The 23,443-nt window shown below is 48.5% G+C and overlaps 2 protein-coding genes across 2 annotated transcripts in view; one reads left to right on the top strand and one right to left on the bottom strand.

The window, feature by feature from the left end:
* Positions 1-817: 817 nt before the first annotated feature.
* On the bottom strand, positions 818-2,481 carry LOC141051253 (uncharacterized). The gene is made up of 2 exons (XM_073548117.1): positions 2,315-2,481; positions 818-2,202 (listed from the first exon to the last, which is right to left on the bottom strand). Exons 1-2 carry the CDS (start codon positions 2,404-2,406, stop codon positions 1,014-1,016), a joined length of 1,281 nt encoding a protein of 426 aa, XP_073404218.1. The 5' UTR covers positions 2,407-2,481; the 3' UTR covers positions 818-1,013.
* A 1,294-nt stretch (positions 2,482-3,775) lies between these two features.
* The window catches only part of CCDC6 (coiled-coil domain containing 6), a 64,384-nt gene continuing 44,716 nt past the window's right edge, over positions 3,776-23,443 (top strand). The window contains exon 1 of the mRNA XM_073548268.1: positions 3,776-4,185. Coding sequence (XP_073404369.1) covers positions 3,925-4,185 — 261 coding nt within the window. The 5' untranslated portion in view covers positions 3,776-3,924. The remainder of the gene's footprint in view (positions 4,186-23,443) is intronic.

Below are 23,443 nucleotides of genomic sequence, written 5' to 3'. Positions count from 1 at the left end.
GGCCTATGGCCGCTCCAATGACTCTCAAGTTTTCAAACTGTCTGCCATGGGGCGTAAACTGTATGGAAACACCTTCCAGTTCCCACCACCTAGACCGCTGCCGCAAACATCTGGTCCACCTATGCCATTTGTCTGTGTAGGAGATGAAGCCTTCCAGCTGTCAGAACACCTTTTGAAACCGTACTCTAGCAGAGGATTGACAAGACCAAAACGCATTTTTAATTACCGCCTCACAAGAGCAAGAAGAATGGTTGAATGTACCTTTGGTATTTTGACAGCCAAATGGCGGGTCCTATTGACTGCGATCAACCTCAAGACAGAAACTGTGGACGAGGTGATCAAAGCGTGCGTGGTACTCCACAATTTTGTTATCTGCAAGGAACCCATTTCCATTGAGGACACCTCTGAAGAAACCACCTTGCAAGATTACCATGACATTACCACTAGAAGTTCTGTGACGGTTTCAGTAATGAGGGACAATTTTGCAATATACTTTATGTCACCTCAAGGCAGAGTACACTGGCAGGATGACAGAGTGTGAAAGATTTGTGCCCTAACCAAACTTGTGTACCTTCTGTACCAACAGTATATACCTTTGCCAACCAAAGTTGGCTATCTTGTCATGGTCTTACTATTTTTAGCTTTAGGCCACAGGTGTGTACCTGGTTGTGTTTTATGCAAAGTATTTCACCTTTTAACAAAAGTTGTGTACATTGTTAGGAAATCACCAACAATAAACACAACTTTTTAGGTGAAATACTTTGCTTCAAACACAACCAGGAACACAACTGTGGCAAAAAGCTAAAATTTACCCACAGTTATATACCTAGTTTTGAATACCATTTCACCTTTTAAATACCCTGTATTTAACCTTTTTCGCCGCAGAAAGAAATGACAGACAACCAGTGTAAAATAATTTAACTTTTATTGAAAAATGTTTTTTTTTAGTAAACTTTTTTAAAATTTTAATAAACTTGTTTAATAAAGCTTTGAAACCATAAAACTGGTCATTTTTATTTAAATACACACATTATAAATCTGTGTAGTGTGTGGTGGAAATACTGCTGGAGTGGCTGCGGGACACTTCGACACTGGGAGTGTGGAGAGAGGACTGGGATCGTGGTGGGGAAGGAACAGTTAGAGGTGAAGGTGTGGAAAAAAACTACAGAATGGGTGGACATGTGGGAAGCAGAAGAGGTGGTGGGTGGTGGAGTGGAGGGTTGGGCAGGGACTGTAGGAGCAGATGATGTTGATGGTAAGTTGTATGGGGAAGGAGTTTGGTACGGGGCAGGTTGCTGGAAGTGGGGAGATGTCTGGTACGGGGCAGGTTGCTGGAAGTGGGGAGATGTCTGGTACTGGGGAGGTTGCTGGTACTGGGGAGGTTGCTGGTACTGGGGAGGTTGCTGGTGCTGGGGAGGTTGCTGGTGCTGGGGAGGTTGCTGGTGCTGGGGAGGTTGCTGGTGCTGGGGAGGTTGCTGGTGCTGGGGAGGTGGAGGATGGAAAGTGGCTGGAGGGGGTGTAGATGTAATAGGAGGGGGAGGATGGAAAGTGGCTGGAGGGGGTGTAGATGTAATAGGAGGGGGAGGATGGAAAGTGGCTGGAGGGGGTGCAGGTGGAGGAACTACTGTGGTGGGAGGAGGAGGTTGGGAGGTAACTTGCTGGAGAGCAGCGTGGCATGAATGCATTACATGCATCTGCTGGGCAGGAGAGAGCGTTTCCATGCGCTCCACAACAGACCTGAAAAAGGTGTGGTTTGGCGAAGATCTTGCTTCTGAATGCATGGTTTGCAGAAGTGTCTTCACCTCCAGAATGCTGGAGTTGATCTGCTGATAGCCTGCGGAGATTTGCTCTGACAAGACTTTTAGACAGTTCTGGAAAGATGCATTCAGATGCAAGAACTCTGGCGCATAAGTCTTTTCCTGACCCCTCTGCCGCTGCCGCCCAGTACCCGCAGGTGTACTAGAGGTGGCAGGGGCAGAAGGGTGGGGTAAAGGGAAAGCGATCTCCTCACCAGCAGCTTCATGTAATGTAGGCGGCCACGATGCTCCTGTGCTGGTGGATGGGACAGATGGGTCGAATGTGTGGGAAGGCTGGGAAGGTGCAGATGTACCGGGGTGGTCGAAGTGTCCCTCGGTGCCGGTCTCCTCAGGGATCGCCTCAGAAGGGTCCAATCGTGCAGGCTCCCGAGTGCTGCTCACCGTGCTGTGGAATAAAGAGAAAAAAAAACAATTAAAATACTGACATGGTATGGCCCTGGCTGAAAAAAAAAATTTACATCTAACATTTTTTTTCACATGTGGTGTGTAATATTTACCTTCTAGTGACCATTGTTTCCCGGAGGAACGACAGGGCTTCTTCGTACTTGTACTTGCTCCTGCGTCCTCCAGATCCACTCGGGGCCCGCATCTCTTTATTGAACTCCTTCTTGAAACGATCCCTCACAGACCGCCACCGATTCACAATTCTGTTCCCTGAAACGAGAAAGGAGTGGTTAGTATACAACATCAGTGTTTCACAAACTCCAGTCCTCATGGTCCCCAGGGGTCATGTTTTCAGGATTTCCATAGTAAATAGAAATCCTGAACACATGATCCGTGGGGACCACGAGGACTGGAGTTCGGGAAACACTGGTTTACATCAAGCAACCGGTACTGTATATACTTACGCTCTTTAATCTGGGCCCGAACATCGAGGTCCTCCCAGCGGCCCACAAGGAGCGAACAGATTTCCTCCCAGAGTCGTCGGGTAACGATAAGGTCAGCGTGGCGGCGGTCAGCCATATTCCAGAGCGGCTCCCTTTCTCTGACGAGATCGATGAGGTGGTCCACATCGAATCCTCCATCCTCACCATCAGAGTCGGGAGCACGCTGTGAAGGCTGTTAAAGAAAAAGACAAAAATAACATAATTAGCCTCCACATAAGAAATGAAATAAAAAGTGCAAAAAAACAAAGCAAAAATATTTATACTTACACGCTGGTGACCGCCGCGTTGCTGTCGCCGACGACCCTGGGTGGCACTGCGAGGACCTCTTGGCCGAGCACCAGATTGGGAAGACTAGAGAAGAAAACAAAAAATGTTATGTCTTTGGATGTAGGCATTTGTTTGCTGTGTGTGGTCTGCAGAACATTGTTTTCTATGTGTTGTGTGTAGTGTGATGTTGTGTTTCTGCGTTTGATGCAAAAAACTTACCAATTGTGAGCCCACTCCAGGTGTCTGTCCACCCCTTCCTTCTTCTTCTGGGAGCTCCTCTTCATCTTGTGATTCCTGTTTTGAAATAAAAGGCAATGAATAGACATATATTAGAGAGATGATGGATTTTGCGGCGCTCATAGGCTTTCATTGTGTGAAAAAGCCGGACGCGCCGGATCCGGCGTGTCAGGCTTTTACGCCGGAGACAAAAAACATTACAGTAGCCGTTTTTTCCAGACGCCGGATCGCGACACATTGCCGGATCCGGAGAAAACCGGATGAAACGCATGGCCATCCGGCGCGATCCGGCGCAAATGCAAGTCAATGGGGGGGAAACCGGATCCGGCATTGCATTTCGCCGGATCCGGTTTCTGTCAAAAGCGCCGGATCGCGCCTGACGGCGAAAACCTGATGTGTGAAAGAGGCCTTAATTAGTTAGTAAAGATAAAAAAAAAGTCAGAAAGGAAAAACCCACGTGCAGAGTCAGCGGCCCTGAGAGCAGGAGACCCCGCCTCCGCTCGGCGCACATGTTTTACACATGGTAACCGGGCGGTGGCGCTGTGGGTAGGTGACTTAGCTTGTGGTGAGCGGCCGCTCCCTCCCGGCTCCGCGCTCTCTGGTGAGGCAGAGTGTGCGCAGTGCAGTGTTCGCTCGTACAGTGGGCGAGTGTCTGCTCTCCGCCGCCGCCGCCACCTGTCCTGTGTCATCCCTCCTCCCAGTGATAAGACGCGGTGATGGCGGACAGCGCCAGCGAGAGTGACACGGACGGAGCGGGCAACAGTTCGGCCGCTATGCAGACGTCCACCTCAGCCTCTACCTCCGGGAAGTCGACGGGCATCGTCATCTCTCCATTTCGCCTTGAAGAGCTGACTAACCGCCTGGCCTCCCTGCAGCAGGAGAACAAAGTGCTGAAGATCGAGCTGGAGACCTACAAGCTGAAGTGCAAGGCCCTGCAGGAGGAGAACCGGGACCTGCGGAAAGCCAGCGTCACCATCGTGAGTAGCGGAGCCAGGGCGGCACCTGCTTCACTGCCAGCACTGCACCCCGCCAGCCGGGGGGGGGAACTACACGTCCCAGCGTGCACCCCGCCAGCCGGGGGGGGGGAACTACACGTCCCAGCGTGCACCCCGCCAGCCTGGGGGGGGGGGAACTACACGTCCCAGCGTGCACCCCGCCAGCCTGGGGGGGGAACTACACGTCCCAGCGTGCACCCCGCCAGCCTGGGGGGGGGGGGGAACTACACGTCCCAGCGTGCACCCCGCCAGCCTGGGGGGGGGGAACTACACGTCCCAGCGTGCACCCCGCCAGCCTGGGGGGGGGGAACTACACGTCCCAGCGTGCACCCCGCCAGCCTGGGGGGGGGGGGAACTACACGTCCCAGCGTGCACCCCGCCAGCCTGGGGGGGGGGGAACTACACGTCCCAGCGTGCACCCCGCCAGCCTGGGGGGGGGGGAACTACACGTCCCAGCGTGCACCCCGCCAGCCTGGGGGGGGGGGAACTACACGTCCCAGCGTGCACCCCGCCAGCCTGGGGGGGGGGGAACTACACGTCCCAGCGTGCACCCCGCCAGCCTGGGGGGGGGGGAACTACACGTCCCAGCGTGCACCCCGCCAGCCTGGGGGGGGGGGGAACTACACGTCCCAGCGTGCACCCCGCCAGCCTGGGGGGGGGGGAACTACACGTCCCAGCGTGCACCCCGCCAGCCTGGGGGGGGGGGGAACTACACGTCCCAGCGTGCACCCCGCCAGCCTGGGGGGGGGGGGAACTACACGTCCCAGCGTGCACCCCGCCAGCCTGGGGGGGGGGGAACTACACGTCCCAGCGTGCACCCCGCCAGCCTGGGGGGGGGGGGAACTACACGTCCCAGCGTGCACCCCGCCAGCCTGGGGGGGGGGGGAACTACACGTCCCAGCGTGCACCCCGCCAGCCTGGGGGGGGGGGAACTACACGTCCCAGCGTGCACCCCGCCAGCCTGGGGGGGGGGGAACTACACGTCCCAGCGTGCACCCCGCCAGCCTGGGGGGGGGGGGAACTACACGTCCCAGCGTGCACCCCGCCAGCCTGGGGGGGGGGGGAACTACACGTCCCAGCGTGCACCCCGCCAGCCTGGGGGGGGGGGGAACTACACGTCCCAGCGTGCACCCCGCCAGCCTGGGGGGGGGGGAGAACTACACGTCCCAGCGTGCACCCCGCCAGCCTGGGGGGGGGGAGAACTACACGTCCCAGCGTGCACCCCGCCAGCCTGGGGGGGGGGGGAACTACACGTCCCAGCGTGCACCCCGCCAGCCTGGGGGGGGGGGAACTACACGTCCCAGCGTGCACCCCGCCAGCCTGGGGGGGGGGGGAACTACACGTCCCAGCGTGCACCCCGCCAGCCTGGGGGGGGGGGGAACTACACGTCCCAGCGTGCACCCCGCCAGCCTGGGGGGGGGGGAACTACACGTCCCAGCGTGCACCCCGCCAGCCGGGGGGGGGAACTACACGTCCCAGCGTGCACCCCGCCAGCCGGGGGGGGGGGAACTACACGTCCCAGCGTGCACCCCGCCAGCCGGGGGGGGGGGAACTACACGTCCCAGCGTGCACCCCGCCAGCCGGGGGGGGGGGAACTACACGTCCCAGCGTGCACCCCGCCAGCCGGGGGGGGGGGGGGAACTACACGTCCCAGCGTGCACCCCGCCAGCCGGGGGGGGGGGAACTACACGTTCCAGCGTGCACCCCGCCAGCCGGGGGGGAACTACACGCTCCAGCGTGCACCCCGCCAGCCGGGGGGGGGGGGGGAACTACACGTCCCAGCGTGCACCCCGCCAGCCGGGGGGGGGGGAACTACACGTCCCAGCGTGCACCCCGCCAGCCGGGGGGGGAAAACTACACGTCCCAGCGTGCACCCCGCCAGCCGGGGGGGGGAAAACTACACGTCCCAGCGTGCACCCTGCCAGCCGGGGGGGGGAACTACACGTCCCAGCCGTGCTGTCAGCCTTCCCAACCCCTTCCAGCATGCATCCCCGTTAGCTGGTGAATTATCCCTCCCAGTGTACAAACCCCCCCCCCCCTTTCCCTCACCACCGGGGATTTAGGGTGTGTGCCCACGTTGCGTTTTTTTTAGCGTTTCTGCCGCTTTTTTGCGGCCATGGAAACACTTAAAAAACGCACCCCCATGCAATCCTATGGGATTCCGCAGTTGCTGTCAATACTGCGGATTTTAACGCTGTGGAATCGTGTAGTGGTACAGTCCGCAGCATGTCCATTAATTCTGCGGAATTGCAGTGATTCCGCCTCCATAGGATTGCATTGAAACGCTCACTTTATGCATATGTGGCTTCATGTGCGGATTGTACCCAGGGTCTCGCCTCCGCATGCGTCGTCTTGATGGTGCGGCGACCGCAACAAAATGCAACACATTGCGTTCGGCGCCAGTCGCCGCACCGTCAATACAACGCATGTGGAGACATACGCATGCATGGCCTGTGTGCCCAATGCTAAAGAAAGGTACGCAGGCCGCATGCCGACGTAGGCGGAGCTTCACGGAGGAAGTCTGCAGCTCCTCCATACACTAGTGTGAATCTGGCCTCAGTCATATAAATGTGCACATTCCTGTACTGACATGTCAGTCGAATATATGGCCCATGCCAGTTATAGTGTGAGCCTCTGCAGCGCTTTCTATGATTGATCTGCAGCTGTATACCCCCATGTGTGGGGGAGAGGGATGCACCGCGAAGGTTTTGCTGTGGTTTCAAATCTGCAAAAAGAAATGACATGTCACTTCTTTTCTGCGGATTCCGCTGCGGTTTCCCATCTCCTCCATTGTAGAGGTGATAATCCGCAGGTAATCCGTAGGTCTTTTGACCTGAAATTTACCTGCGGATTTTTACAAAATCCACGGGGACAAATCCGCAGCACCAAAAAATACGTGTGCACATACCCTTAGGCTACTTTCACATTAGCGGTTTTTTGCGCAGCGCATCGTGCGCAATAGAAACCCATGCAAAAAACGCATCATGCGTTTTTGCATGCGTTTGCGTTTTTTATGCGCACTCGTTCTCTAGGGTTAAAACCAGTGTCTACACATTTTTACGCCAATAACGCATGCGCATGAAAACGCAGACGAATGCATGTCCATGCGCACGCCTGCATTCCCATAGACTGTAATGCGTTATTTTGTCTCATTCCGTGCGCAAGCGTTTTTTTTTTTTTTTTTACACGCCTTTCGGTGGACCCAAAAATGCAACAGGTTGCGTCTGGCGATCCTGGCGCACACCTTGAAAAACGCATGCACATGAAAACGTATACGAACGCGTGCAAACGCAAGACCATGCGCATGCCATGTTCAACACAGGTACGCATGCGCATGATGTGCTGTGCAAAAGAACGCTAATGTGAAACTAGCCTAATATAGTAATGTTTAGTGATGCCTAAGTAGTTACTCAATGTCTATAGAATAAGGATATATGGATTCTCATATTAGGGACCCGTCCACCCTTGTGTAGAGCTCTTTCTCTGGTGGTCCTGGCCCACCTTTACATGGATGCCTCGTAGCAATCAAGGACTTTGAAGGGTTTGTCCATACTTATGATATTAATAACTGATAGGTAATTAGATTGTTGGGGTCCGATACCCAGCTCTCACTGATCAGATGATATCTGGCTGGATGTAGACAGTGTGCAGAGCTGGACAGCAGAGCTCTGTGATGGCCGCTGCTCAGTACGCCCCTTATCTCTTGTTTATTTGAATAGGAGACAAAATGCAGTCCCGGGGGCGGCCCCCCACAGCTATGCTGTTCCAGATCTGGACTTGGTGTGCAGTGGGCCAGCACATGAGCAAGTAAATTGATGGTCTGTGCTGTGGATAAAGGCTCCGTTACATTTAGCGATGCACCAGCGATCCCGACAATGATATGACGCGGTCAGGATCACTGGTGCATCGCTAAATGGTCGCTAGTGAGCTGCCACACAGGCAGATCTCACCAGCGATGCAGCAGCAGTCGTTACCTGTTAGACGTGGCGATGATGACGTCAGCAGGAAGCCGCCGCCGAGAAACTGCCCAGGATGTTCTCGCACGATCAGCGATAGCCAGCGGGGGAGCTGGTCGGAGGTGAGTATCACCTGTAGCGATATCGCTATGTGTAAAGCCCCCTTTAGTCATTGTTAGTCCCAGTCAACCCCTTTCAGTGTCCATTTTAGATAAAAATTGTGAACTTGCTGATGTGATGGGTATGGGGGGGCTGCTTACTGTACAGCAAATGTTAGGAGTAGGAAGGAATGCGCATGGTTTGCCGTCCTTGGAGTCTGTAGGAGCTGAGCCTGTGCCAGAGGTTTTTTCCCCTCTCAGCGGAGGACACATTTTTATGGTGGAATCATGTAAAGTGTTATCCAACCTAAAAGAAAAAAAAAATTATATAACGTAGTAGCTGTACATGTCTTTCCTCGCCATCAGCCCCTCTGTCCTTGCAGCCAGCATATAACCAGTTGCTGCTCAGTGTCATGACGCTGTGTCCATTGCGGACACTGATGGCCTCTGGACTTGTGCGCTGGACGTTTTTAACCAAAGAAAGGGACGAGCTGTAAGGACTCAGTCTTCTGTGGTGTAACACTTGAATCTTTTTTTCCCCCCAAACTTGCATAACCCGCTAAGGCTATACCCCGGATAGGCAGCCTGGCCAGTGACAAAGGAAAACTAATAAGCTACCATTACAGAATGGATTTCTCATGCACTAACAGGAGGACATCACCATGGAAAATCAGCCTTTGAGTACATTTTTTTTTTTTAAAAGCAGAGTTAATTCCATGGCACTGTATGTGTGAGAAACTGCAATTACCGTATATACTCATGTATAAGCCGAGATTTTCAGCCCATTTTTTGGGGCTGAAAGTCCCCCTCTCGGCTTATACACGAGTCATATACCAGGGGGGATCGGCAGGGGAGTGGGAGCTGGGGTGTCAGATCATACTCGCCCTTCTCTGCAGCTCCCCTGCTTGTTCCATGTCGGCGCTGCTCTCTTCCTGCTTCAGCTGTCAAATGGTACCCGCTCATTAAATATGCGCATATTTAATGAGCGGGTACCATGTGACCGCTGAAGCAGGAAGAGAGCAGCGCCGACAACATGGAACAACAAGCAGGGGAGCTGCAGAGACAAGCGCCAGGACCCGATGAGTATGAACGGGGGGTGGGGGGAGGCATAGTCACCTGTCCCTGCGCTCTGCTGTCTTGCGTCCTCTGCAGTGACATTCAGGTCAGAGCGCTATTGCGCTCTCTGCCTGCACAGTCACTGCAGAGCGCAACGCTGATGAGCAGGGGGCAGCGACTGAGGTGAGCATACAGGTTTTTGTTTTTTATGTAAGGGAGGCAGCAGCAACATGATGCGGCCACCCACTGTGCAGCAAAGCTGGGGCCACCCACTGTGCAGCAAAGCTGGGGCCACCCACTGTGCAGCAAAGCTGGGGCCACCCACTGTGCAGCAAAGCTGGGGCCACCCACTGTGCAGCAAAGCTGGGGCCACCCACTGTGCAGCAAAGCTGGGGCCACCCACTGTGCAGCAAAGCTGGGGCCACCCACTGTGCAGCAAAGCTGGGGCCACCCACTGTGCAGCAAAGCTGGGGCCACCCACTGTGCAGCAAAGCTGGGGCCACCCACTGTAGCAAAGCTGGGGCCACCCACTGTGCACCCTCGGCTTATACACGAGTCAATAAGTTTTCCCAGTTTTTTGTGGCAAAAATAGGGGGGTCGGCTTATACTCGAGTATATACGGTATTTAACTGTGCGTAACACGTCTCCCTGGACAGTGCCACTGCTACGTCAGGTTTTTAGCTCCGAAATTGTGCCAGTTTTGGAAGAATGAATGTACATTTTGATAAAATGATTAAGAATAACGTCTGGTCTAATATCTAATACAACTGTTACTGGTCAGTCACAAGCTTTCTGCCATGTCTGCACTCTTGCATATAATAATAATCATCTTTTTTTTTTATATATTTTTACATTATCATCACTGTACCCGATGGGGCTCACAATCTAGAGTCCCTATTAGTATGTCTTTGGAATGTGGGAGGAAACGGGTAGGAGAACATTTATAGTATCCGCGTGCACGATACTATAGATGGGGCACAAGCTTTCCACAAGGTCTGTATGTGTGCTTCTGTTATGGCTGGTATGGATTGGGCACAAGTATGCTGCGCTTTTTATCCACCCCAGACGGCCTCTCTCATACTTAATATGGTCTTTCTGGCGCTATTTGCATTCATTATGTGATGGTCCCATTCTCCGTCGGTAATTCTAGAGCAGAGTATATTATTACTAAGATCAGGTGTGATCCAGTTGGATGAACGCATAGTCGGGCTTCGCTACTAGAGTAAAGCAATTCTTCAGAAATGAAGATGAGAAGTTTTTTTTTTTGTTTTTTTTTAATTCACAATGCGTTTCAGCATCTTTATCAAGTGAATAAACCAAAGTGGCAACTTTTGAATAAAAAAAATTAATTTACTCCAGCAGCAAAGCCCATTTACGTGTTCATCCAACTGGATGAACTACTTCCTGGAGGGTGTATCCACCAGCCACGGAGCAGCTGTTTTTCTCCATGCCTGCATAGGTGTGACTATCACAACGGCACCAGGTGAGCGTTGACCATGTACTTGCACAATCTCCCTCCATAGGGTATCGCCCTATTGTGTGCTCTGTTCCCAACATCTAGATTTATCCAGAAGGTCAGGTGTGAGCGCAGCATGCTGATCAGTTATTCCATGATATCAGGCATGTGCCCACTATTTAACATGGCAGATTTTCTGCATTGGAATCTGGAAAAATTGGGACCAACCGTTGTTGGAGCTGTAGTGACCCTATTGGCCTTCAGCCAGCCTTTCCTGAATGACCATAGCTAACAGGCCATGTGTAATAGTTACTCCTGACCTACATAGTATGGGTAAGTGGTTTATTTAGGAGGGAAGAGTTCTGTGCCAACTTCTGCTGGGAGTAACGTTCATTTTCTTTATATTGTGAGTGGGATTGTTAAATTCTAGAAAACCTCTTTTAATCTTCTGATTGGAGGGGTCTTGTGTGGGAAGGCTGTAAATATTTAATCCTCACTTTGTATGAGTGACATGTCTTCTGTGTCCCATCCTATAGCATTATTCCAGTCCTGTGCATACGCTATCATTAAGCTAAGTGATTTAATACACGTGCCGTTCAGCAGCCAGCAGGGCTCTGCGTTATTGAGAACCACACTTAATTCATGAATCATTCCTACAGATCTACTTTTAGCGGTAGGACTAGTGTAGCTAAACATGCAGTGACTATGGCTGTCACTTTCTCCTTTCTTATAGACTGCCTTCACCTAAAAGGAGTGCTTGCTTCACAACTGGAACATGATACTGTGAGCAGTGTGTATGAGACCGCTGCCTTGACTTCTGCAACCAAACTAATGTTCTTCTTAAATGTCCGACACAAGTTTTACAAAGCTAGTCTTCGTTGGAGTAAATCCATTTAAAGGTGGCATTTCAGGAGAGCGTTATATTTTACCCAAACAAAAATTACTTCCGAAGATGTTGGCAGAAAAATATTAGGCTGATAGGATATTGGTATCTGAGATTTCTCATTCCCCAATACTTTAGTCCTTTTTTGCATGCCAAACATGCGCTGGGTTCCTGGAGGCGAGTGGTGGAGGGCAACCTCACCTTCCTGAACCTCAGCCCTCTATTAAAGGGAATCTGTCACCCCATTTTTTGAGTATCAGCTGCCGGCACCGCCATCAGGGGCTTATCTACAGCATTCTGCATTATACTCACCCAGGGGCGGTCCAGGTCCGGTTTTGGTCCAATGGGTGTCACGGTCCGGCGCCTCCCATCTTCTAACGGTGACGTCCTCTTCTTTGCTTCGCGGCTCCAGTGCAGGCACACTGCTCTGCCCTGTTGAGAGCAGAGTACTGCAGTTCGCAGGCGCCGAGAGAGATCCGGTGCCTGCACACTGCAGTACTGGGTGTGTATAATATAACACTTTTTTTTTTTCTTCTCTTTCAGGTTACATCGGGGGCTTATCTACAGCATTACAGAATGGTGTAGATAAGCCCCTGATGGCGGTGCTGGCAGCTGATAGGTGAAAAAATAGGTGACAAATTCCTTTAATGGGATACTAGAACTGAAAACTGATTACCTAATTTCTATGCCTCTGTTCCCACTATTGTTCTTAGGTCTCTGTCAAAGTCCTCACGCTTTCAAGGGGAGTTGAGTAAAGTTGGCCGTAATGTCTGTATTGATGCCACTTCTTGCAACTTTCCTCTTTTGCTTGAGTTGGACAGGTTGTGTTGTGAGCGCTGTAATTTAGTAGATGGATACAATATTGAGGATACCGTTTTCTTGGCATTATGTCGTTTATTTAGCAATTCTAATCCATAAACATTGCAGACTTAGAGCTCATTTAGACCGACTGGAAAGCGCGTTCTTAGGGCACAGTCAGACGGCCGTATAAATCGTCACGAGATCAGAACACAGTGTGCAGACTGACCGGCTGCTCTCCTGACCCGAGTGACAGCTGCATAGAAATATATCAAGCTGCCATGTGCTCGGGTCAGTCCGTGCATTGGGTTCTGATCAGGGCCAAATCTCCGACTCCTCAATTTCCCAGACTCTGATTCCACAGCCTCACTACTGAGCATGTACATAAAGCGCAGCACACCGCTGCAAGGAAAATGTATTTTAAAGGGATTTTCAAGGAATTGCATGTTGACCAATTTTTACAGCTCTATCTGCAGCCGAGTTTACAGAGTCAGAGGAGCAATGTGTGCCGTACACTGTGAAATGTTCTGTTGCGGCAGTTCCCATAGAAGTGAATGGGAACGGCCCGTTTATCTTCCACGGGTTTGGTATGTTCACCATCCTTATAGTGCATGAATGGGGCACTCTGGCTCCATCACATACAGCTAATATAATATATGGATAGGTGTTTTTCAGCTATGTTTCTGATGGTTATATAGCAGACATTTTCAATGTTTTTTTTTTTTTCTTACACTGGCGTTTTTTGGAGTATATAGCTTCCTGCCTTCCAGCTTGCCGGGACCATGCGAGCCTGACTGACAGCTTGGACCAGCGGCAAGGCTCCACTGATGACCTAAACTTGGCTCTCCGATACTGCAAGCGGCTCTGAAGGAGCTCCTGAAGCTGGGGTGATCCAGCAATGCAGACTGCTTCAAAGTATAACGACTAGCCTAGAAACCGAGCGCGCCTTGCCTAAGAGACCGGCTACTGCTGATACACTGCCAAGCGGACCGTAACCTAGGCCAAGTGCAGTAAACTTAAGAAATGAAAATCCCTCTGGGCCTGAGAACGGAGATGATTTTTGCTAACAAGCAAGTGGCAAGGCTTCTCGATTTTTACAAGCCCTGCAATTTTAACCATGTAAAACAATAAGAAAAAAATCTCTTCTTAGATTCCTGGCAGTGACGCCAAGAGCGGAGATGTTATCATCCAGTAGTGGACTTTATCCCTGGGTTGTGTAATGTTAATTGCCTCGCTGCAGACAAGTTCTTCATCATTGCACACTCACAAGGGTGGACTTTAATCTGATTTACTTGCATTTTGCATGTCCACAGGGCAGGCTGCTGTAATTAATGCTTAATCAGGTGCCATAATAAGAAGTAGTATTTTTTACTAGTCTCGCTGCAGAGAGCTGCTCACAAACCTGTACACTGCACATGGATCGCTCCTACTTGGCACAGGATACCTTTGCGCAAGTTCTTATTTAAGCTGCCAGATGCGCTCCTGGGAAAGGCAGGACCTGTATGTTCTTTTTTTTTTTTTTTGTATCTTTCTATTTTTCTTTATAGCAAGCACATACTGCCAGCTTATAAAGATACTTGAATAGTCGAGGTAAGGTGGGTAACATTTTACTGCTGGCTTGTAATGTAATTAAAAGGAGTTTTTGAAAAAGCAGAGACAAATATTAATAAAGGAATGCACATGCTCCAGTCTACATGAAAGATGGTGAGTAATCCGGATAGCCAGTGTGAAGGCTGACCCTGGTTTCTCCTGACTCAAAATAATCAATTGCTTTTTTTTTTTTTTTTAAATAATCCACATGAAGACTTTAATATCTCTTGACTCTTCTATAGACAGGAACGGCTCAGCCATGTGTTCTAAGAGCACCACTGCCAGACTCCTATGACGGGTGTATCTCCATGGAGAACGAGAAGACTGACTGCTGACATTCAACCAGGCCAGATCGTTCTCCCGCTACATCATCTGTTGGGGAAGAACCGGAAGGCCACCATACACATGAGATTGGCGGATGATCTTGCCGACACCGGCAGGTTCGGTCGACTGTAATGTGTATGTATGGGGCAGGTAAGGTCGCATTATACGGCCTAGGAACTGAAGAAAGGCTTGAAAGTTAAGAATAGAAGATCCAGGAGATGGCATTTCTGGATGGCTGTTTTTATTCTCTGGGACCCGAATTTATGGAGTACTTCTTTAACCCCTTCACGACCCATGACTCCTATGTAGGCGTCATGAAAAGCCGTGCCCAAACGACCCATGACGCCCCCGTAGGCGTCATGCTATAAATAGCCCCCCTGCGGGTCGGGTGACCGGGGTTAATGAAAGGTCACCCGACCCGCACACAAAGGACCCTTTATGCTTAAACACAGGGGGGGTGGCTTAGCCCCCACGTGGCTACGATCGCTCTGATTGGCTGTTGAAAGTGAAACAGCCAATCAGAGCGATAGTAATATTTCATCAATGAAATTTGATGAAATATTACAATCCAGCCATGGCTGATGCTGCAGTAGCATCGGACATGGCTGGAGACACTAATTTAACCCCCCCCCCCCACACGCCGGCTGGCAGGGGCGATCGGCCCCCACCACAGACTGACAGCAGCGATGGGCTGCTGCTGTCACGATCTGCCCCCCCTCCCCTTCCTTCCGCTCCCCCCCTGATGTACGATCTCACCCTCCCCGGTACTTGTCATGTCCCGCTCAGGGCTCCCGGTGACCCGCCGTCCCTCCTACATGGGCGCCGCCATCTTTGAAAATGGCGGGCGCATGCGCAGTACGATTGCAATATTTCACCAATTATATTTGGTGAAATATTATAATACATCCATGGCCGATGCTGCAATAGCATCGGCCATGGCTAGAGACGGCAATCAGATCCCCCACCCACCGACTGATGGCGCCGATCGGCTGCCGCCAACGACTGACGGCAGCGATCGGCAGCTGCAGTCATCATCAGGTCCCCTCCCCCTTCCCTCCGTTCCCCCCAGCCATCCGATTCCCCGCCCCCACCGTCTCCGGTACCTCCTGGCCGTCCCGGTGTCCTGCGTCATGGGCGCCGCCATCTTGGAAAATGGGCGCATGCGCAGTGCGCCGGCTGTAGATTCATTCATTTATTTTGATCACTGTGAGAAACTCTCACAGTGATCAAAATAAAAAAAAAAGTAAATAAAACCCCCCTTTATCACCCTCATAGGTAGGGACATATAATAAAATTAAAGAAAATATTTTTATTTTTCCATTAGGGCCAGGGCTGGAATAGGGGCTGGGATTGGGGCTAGGGGCTGGGATTGGGGCTAGGCTTGTAGTTAGGTTTAGAGTTGGGGTTGGGTTTAAGGTTGGAGTTAGAATGGTGGGGTTTCCACTATTTAGGCACATCACAGGGTCTCCGAACGCGACATGGCGCCACCATTTATTCCAGCCAATTTTGCGTTTTAAAAGTCAAACAGCGCTCCCTCCATTCTGAGCCCCGAAATGTGCCCAAACAGTAGTTTACCACCACATATGGGGTATCAGCATACTCAGGGAAAAATTGCACAACACCTTTTGGGGTCTAACTTCCCCTGTTACCCTTGGGAAAATAAAAAATTGGGGGCTAAAATAATTATTTTTGTGGAAAAAAATGATTTTTTATTTTCACGCCTTTGCGTTATAAACTTCTGTGAAGAACTTGGGGGGTTCAAAGTGCTCACCACACATCTAGATAAGTTCCTTGGGTGATCTAGTTTCCAAAATGGGGTCACTTGTCAGGGGTTTCCACTGTTTAGGCGCATCAGGGGCTCTGAAAACGTAACATGACGCCCGCAGACCATTCCATCAAGTCGACATTTCAAATCATCACTACTTCCCTTCCGAGCCCCGACGTGTGCCCTAACAGTGGTTCCCCCCCCCACATATGGGGTACCAGCGTACTCAGGACAAACTGTACAACAGCTTTTGGGGTCCAATCTCTCCTGTTACCCTTGTGAAAATAAAAAATTGTGGGCTAAAAAAAATCATTTTTTGAGGAAAAAAAATATTTCTATTTTCAGGGCTCTGCGTTATAAACTTCTGTGAAGCATCTGAGGGTTCAAAGTGCTCACTATCCATCTAGATAAGTTCCTTGGGGGGGTCTAGTTTCCAAAATGGGGGAATTTGTGGGGGAGCTCCAAAGTTTAGGCACGCAGGGGCTCTCCAAACACGACATGGTGTCCGCTAACGATGGAGCTAATTTTTCATTCAAAAAGTCAAATGGCGCTCCTTCACTTCTGAGCCCTACCGTGCGCCCAAACAGTGGTTTATCCCCACATATGGGGTACCAGCGTACTCAGGACAAACTGGACAATAACATTTGGGGTCCAATTTCTCCTGTTAGCCTTGTGAAAATAAAAAATAGCGGGCTAAAAAATCATTTTTGAGGAAAAAAAATATTTTTTTTATTTTCTCTGCTCTGCGTTATAATCTTCTGTGAAGCACTTGGGGGTTCAAAGTGCTCACTACACATCTAGATAAGTTCCTTCGGGGGTCTAGTTTCCAAAATGGGGTCACTTGTGGGGGAGCTCCAATGTTTAGGCACACAGGGACTCTTCAAACGCAACATGGCAATGCTAAATATTCCAGCATATTTTCCATTCAAAAAGTAAAATGGCGCTCCTTCCCTTCTGAGCCCTGCCATGCTCCCAAACAGTGGTTTATGACCACATATGAGGTATCGGTGTACTCAGGAGACACTTCCCAACAAATTTTAGGATCCATTTTACCCTGTTGCCCATGTGAAAATGAAAAACTTGAGGCTAAAAGAAAATTTTTGTTGGAAAAATTAAAATGTCCATTTTTTCCTTCCATGTTGCTTTAGTCCCTGTGAAGCACCTGAAGGGTTAATATTCTCCTAGAATGTAGTTTTGAGTAGCTTGAGGGGTGCAGTTTTTAGAATGGTGTCACTTTTGGGTATTTTCTGCCATATAGACCCCTCAAAGTGACTTCAAATGTGAGGTGGTCCCTAAAAAAAAATGGTTTTGTAAATTTCGTTGTAAAAATGAGAAATCGCTGGTCAACTTTTAACCCTTATAACTTCCTAACAATAAAAAATTTTGTTTCCAAAATTGTGCTGATGTAAAGTAGACATGAGGGAAATGTTATTTAACTATTTTGTGTCATATAACTCTCTGGTTTAACAGACTAAAAATTCAAAATTTGAAAATTGCGAATTTTTCAAAATTTTCGCCAAATATCCATTTTTTTCACAAATAAACGCAAAAATTATCAACCTCAATTTACCACTAACATGAAGCCCAATATGTCACGAAAAAACAATCTCGGAATCGCTAGGATGCGTTGAAGCGTTCTTGAGTTATTACCTCATAAAGGGACACTGGTCAGAATTGCAAAAAATGGTCAGATCATTAAGGTCAAAATAGGCTGGGTCATGAAGGGGTTAAGGAGGATCTGTCATCAGATTTCACAATTCAAGATGCACATAGTAGAGATCTCTTGGACCTGATAAGCAGGTTTATTTACTTTGAAAATCTGTCAGTCTTTATTATGAAAGTTCATTTATTTTAGGCACTCCTAGCCTGATGAACAGCTTCTCACTGTCCTTCCTCCCCCTACTGCCCAGTACAAGCTGCAGCTGTCAGTCTGGTTGAGTGGAGATGGATTACACTTGGAATCGGCTTTTACCATAGCTGGATTCATACAGTGCTCAGGATTATACAGCCGTTCTAACATTAATTTTCAAAGCACACCAGCCTAATCAGGAGTAATATATATTTAACTCCTTAATAACTGCCAGTACATCTTTTTACTGACCTGAGATGTCAGCTCTACAATATAGCTGACAACTCGCTGCATCAGCCACGATCAGTATTTGCACCGTCCATATCTGTTTAACACCTTAGATGCTGATGTCAATTGTGACTACATCTTATAAATGGTTAGCAGTGTGGGGGCACCCTGAGATCATGACTGTATGGTCCTGATGTTTGCCATGGCTATTCACAGCTAATTAGCGGCCTTAGAGTTCGCCGGCTACAGTGACCTGTTAGTGACGTTTAGGTTTTCATTCCTGTCGTGTCCCTTTGCATTAATTCCTGAAAGTCACCTGAAGGGTTAATAAACTACCTGACAGCAGTTTTCAATATGTCGAGGGTTGCTGTTTTTTAAAATGGTCTCACTTTTGGGGGGGTTTCCAATATATAGGACCCCCAAAGTCACTTCAAACCTTCATAGGTCCCAAAAAAAAAAAAAAAAAAATTTGTAAATTTCCTTGGAAAAAGGAAAAATTGCTGCTACATTTATAAACCTCCTAAAAGGCTAACAAAATACAATAACATTTTACAATCGGTGCCGATTTAAAGCAGACACGAGAAAAACGCTATTCATTAACGTTTTACTATGGTAAGACTGCTTGGATTAACCCCTTTCTGTCAGGTGACGTACTATCCCGTCCATGTGCCCTGGGACTTAATTCCCAAGGACGGGATAGTACGTCTAATGCGATCAGCGGCGCCCACGTGGTGAGCACCGCTGATCTAATTATCACAGCTGACACCCGGCACGTTAACCCCTTGTACACCGCAATCGTGTTTGATCGCGGTGTACCGGGGGTTAAAGGGAAGCATCGGCAAGGAGGGGGCTCCCTCCGTGCTTCCCTGAGCCCCCCACGGCAGCGCAACGTGCAGCACTGCTGCGGGGGACTCCTTCCCTACAGGCCCCCGGATCCAAGATGGCGACGGGGGCCTGTAGGGAGCTGACTTCCTCACTGCTTGCAAAGCGCAGGCATGAGGAAGTCTGCAGAACTGCCTGTGACAGATTGCTGATCTGTCACAGTGATCTGTGATGTGACAGATCAGCGATCTGTCACAGAACAGTGATGTCCCACCTGGGACTATGTAATAAAGTAAAAAAAAAGTGTAAAAATAATTTTTAAAAAATCGCTAAATAAATTAGTAAAAAAAAAAAAAAAATATTCCCCAACAAATTCATTTTTTGAAAATAAAAAAAAAACAATAAAAGTACACATTTGGTATCGCCGCGTCCGTAACGACCCGCCCTATAAAACTGTCCCATTAGTTAACCCCTTTAGCGAACCCCTTAAAAAATAAAAATAAAAAACGAAGCAAAAAATGATTTATCATACCACTGAACAAAAAGTGCAATAACGCGCGATCAAAAAGACGCATATAAATATCCATGGTACCGCTGAAAACGTCATCTTGTCCGGCAAAAAACGAGCCGCCATACAGCATCATCAGCGAAAAAATACAAAAGTTATAGCTCGCAGAATAAAGCGATGCAAAAATAATTATTTTTTATATAAAATTGTTTTCATTGCAAAAAACCGACAAAACATAAAAAAACGACCTAAATGAGGTATCGCTGTAACCATACTGACCCGAAGAATAAAACCGCTTTATCAATTTTACCGCACGCGGAACGGTGTAAACGCACCCCCCCCAAAAGAAATTCATGAAACGCTGGTTTTTGTTCATTCTGCGTCCCAAAAATCGGAATAAAAAGCGATCAAAAAATGTCACGTGCCCGAAAATGGTATCAATAAAAAACGTCAACTCGTCCCGCAAAGAATAAGACCTCGCATGACTCGGTGGGTCAAAATATTATAGCTCTCAATATGTGGTGATGCAAAAACTATTTTTACAATAAAAAGCGTCTTTTAGCGTGCGACAGCCGCCAAACATAAAAACCGCCATAAATAGTAAATCAAACCCCCCGTTATCACCCCCTTAGTTAGGGAAAAATAATAAAATTAAAAAAAAGTATTTCCATTTTCCCATTAGGGTTAGGGGTGTGTTGGGGTTCGGGTTGGAGTTAGAATTGGGGGTTTCCACTGTTTGGGCACATCAGGGGCTCTCCAAATGCAACATGGCGTCTGATCTCCATTCCAGCCAATTCTGCGTTGAAAAAGTCAAATGGTGCTCCTTTCCTTCCAAGCTCTGCCATGCGCCCAAACAGTGTTTTACCCCCACATATAGGGTATCAGCATACTCAGGACGAATTGCAAAACAACTTTTGGGGTCCAATTTCTCCTGTTACCCTTAAGAAAATAAAAAATTGGGGGCAAAAATATCATTTTTGTGGAAAAAAAATGATTTTTTTATTTTCACGCCCAGGCGTTATAAACTTCTGTGAAGCATTTGGGGGTTCAAAGTGCTCACCACACATCTAGATAAGTTCTGTGGGGGGTCTAGTTTCCAAAATGGGGTCAATTGTGGGGGGTTTCCACTGTTTAGGTACATTAGGGGCTCTCCAAAGGCAACATGACACCCGCAGACCATTCCCTCAAAGTCTGCATTCCAAAACGTCACTACTTCCCTTCCGAGCCCCGACGTGTGCCCATACAGTAGTTTTCTCCCACATATGGGGTATCAGCGTACTCGGGACAAATTGGACAACAACTTTTGGGGTCCAATTTCTCCTTGTACCCTTGGGAAAATGAAAAAAATGGTGACTAAAAGATCATGTTTGTGGAAAAAATACGATTTTTTTATTTTCACACCCGGGCGTTAAAAACTTCTGTGAAGCACTGGGGGGGTTCAAAGTTCTCACAACACATCGAGATAAGTTCCTTGGGGGGTCTAATTTCCAAAATGGTGTCATTTGTGGGGGGTTTCCACTGTTTTGGTACATCAGGGGCTTTCCAAACGCGACGTGGTGTCCGATCTCAATTCAGCCAAAAACGTCAAATGGCGCTGCTTCCCTTCCGAGCTCTGCCATGCGCCCAAATAGTCATTTACACCCACATGTGGGGTATCAGCGTACTCAGGACAAATTGCACAATAACTTTTAGGGACCTGTTACCCTTGGAAAAATAAAAATTGGGGGTGAAAAGATAATTTTTGTGGAAAAAATTATTTTTTTTTAATTGTACCGCTGTACTTTATAAACTTCTGTGAAGCCCTTGTGGGTTCAAAGTTTTCACCACATATATAAAGTTCCTTGGGGGGTCTAGTTTCCAAAATGGGGTCACTTGGGGGGGGTTTCCACTGTTTAGGTACATCAGGGGCTCTCCAAACGCGACATGGCGAGGTCTGCCATGCGCCGAAATAGTGGTTCCCACCCACATATCAGGTATCGGCGTACTCAGGACAAATTGCACAATAACTTTTGCAGTCCAATTTCTACTGTTACCCTTGGTAAAATAAAAGAAATTGAACCTGAAGTATTTTTTTAGTGGAAAAAAGTTAAATGTTCATTTTTTTTTTTTTTAAATATTCAAAAAATTCCTGTGACGCACCTAAAGGGTTAATAAACTTCTTGAATGTGGTTTTGAGCACCTTAAGGGGTGCAGTTTTTAGAATGGTGTCACTTTTGGGGATTTTCTATCATATAGACCCCTCAAAGTGGCTTCAAATGTGATATGGTCCGTAAAAATAAAATGGTGTTGCAAAAATGAGAAATCGCTGGTCAATTTTTAACCCTTATAACTTCCTAACAAAAAAAAATTTTGGTTTCAAAATTGTGCTGATGTAAAGTAAACATGTGGGAAATGTTACTTATCAAGTTTTCTGTGCCGTATCTCTGTGATTTAAGGGCATAAAAATTCAAAGTTGGAAAATTGTGAAATTTTCTAAATTTTCGCCAAATTTCCATTTTTTTCACAAACGCAAGTTATTTGAATGAAATTTTACCGCTAACATGAAGTACAATATGTCACGAGAAAACAGTGTCAGAATCACCGGGATCCATGGAAGCGTTTCAGAGTTATTACCTCATAAAGGGACAGTGGTCAGAATTGTAAAAATTGGCCTGGTTATTAACGTGCAAACCACCCTTGGGGGGGGTTAAGGGGTTAAAGGGATAATTATTTAAAGTTTTAAAATTGCTAATTTTTTTAAGATTTTTGTAAAATTTGATATGTTTTGTGCTTAATTATTAAAAAAAAATCGACCTAATTTTGCCATTATCATAAAGTACAATGTCACGAAAAAAAAAAACCAAACTCCAAATCACTGGGATATGTTGCAGTGTTCCAGAGTTATTACCACATAAAGTGACACTTGTCATTTTTCAAAAATGTGGCCCGGTCACTAAGGCCGGTTTCACATTTGCGCTTTATAGCGCAGTGACGGCCTGCGCACGGCCGCCGCTAAGCCCTGCCCCCTGCCGACTCCCAGCCCGCCCCTTCCGGTCATCGCCGCCTTCTAGCGCACATGGGCGCTTGCGATCTGCGCACCCTATCTTTAGCATAGGGTGCGCTGGCCGTGCGCTTTTGAAGGTGCTATAAAGCGCAAATGTGAAACCGGCCTAAGGGGTTAATAACGTCTGCAGTTTGTGTTGTGAACGCTGCTTTCCCAAGTCTTAAAGCTTCCATAAGGGTACGTCCACACTTGTTTTGTTTTGCGCTGCGTGCGCACGTCAGCGCTCCCATAGACTTTAATGGGTTTTGGGTGACTTTCGTTCGCATGCGTTTTTTTGACAGGTCAGACGCACAAAAAATGCAACCGGATGCATTTTGTGCGCCCGGGCGCACACTACAAAACAACGCATGCGCATACAAATGCGTACAAACGCATGACTATGCGCACCCATGTTAAGTATAGGAAAAAAACGCATGCGCATTTATGCGCAAAAACGCAGCGCAAAAAAACGCAAGTGTGAAAGTAGCCTTACATTAGATGATTGTCTGCATCGTCTGGCTTTGCGTCTCCTGACCCAAAGTCGACAGTTTTATAGGCTAACGTGCGTTTTCTCCCGACTCGGGGCAGTCATTGTCCGCTCCTGCCTGCAGATCTCACGTTGGCAGAGCAGTTCCTTCTCTTCTGAATTCTGATCTACGCGGCCACAGCAAATGATGATCGCCAGCAGGAGCCGTCTGGCAGGGAACCACAGTCTGTTAGCTAGCAACTACCTGCCCTATAAGTGCCTAGCCCCAGAAGTAAGATAAAAAAAAAGCCTTAGGTATTGTCAGTAATTCTGTGGGAAAACTCCCAGAACCTGCAGTGTTACACAAATATGTAAAGCGATTGTTTGACACTTTGTTTCCAGTAGAATTCTGCAAGTAA

The sequence above is a fragment of the Dendrobates tinctorius genome, unplaced genomic scaffold (assembly GCF_039654945.1).
Source record: "Dendrobates tinctorius isolate UK_male_01 unplaced genomic scaffold, ASM3965494v1 ptg000156l, whole genome shotgun sequence".
NCBI classification, from domain to species: Eukaryota; Metazoa; Chordata; class Amphibia; order Anura; family Dendrobatidae; genus Dendrobates; species Dendrobates tinctorius.
This window is presented reverse-complemented; position numbering and strand designations above follow the sequence as displayed.

Bases quoted from the DNA above. Each gene is read 5' to 3' on its own strand.
- LOC141051253 (XM_073548117.1), bottom strand. From the start codon at position 2,406: ATGCGGGCCCCGAGTGGATCTGGAGGACGCAGGAGCAAGTACAAGTAC. The intron at 2,203-2,314 runs GTAAATATTACA...TTTATTCCACAG, and splicing joins GAAACAATGGTCACTAGAAG to CACGGTGAGCAGCACTCGGG.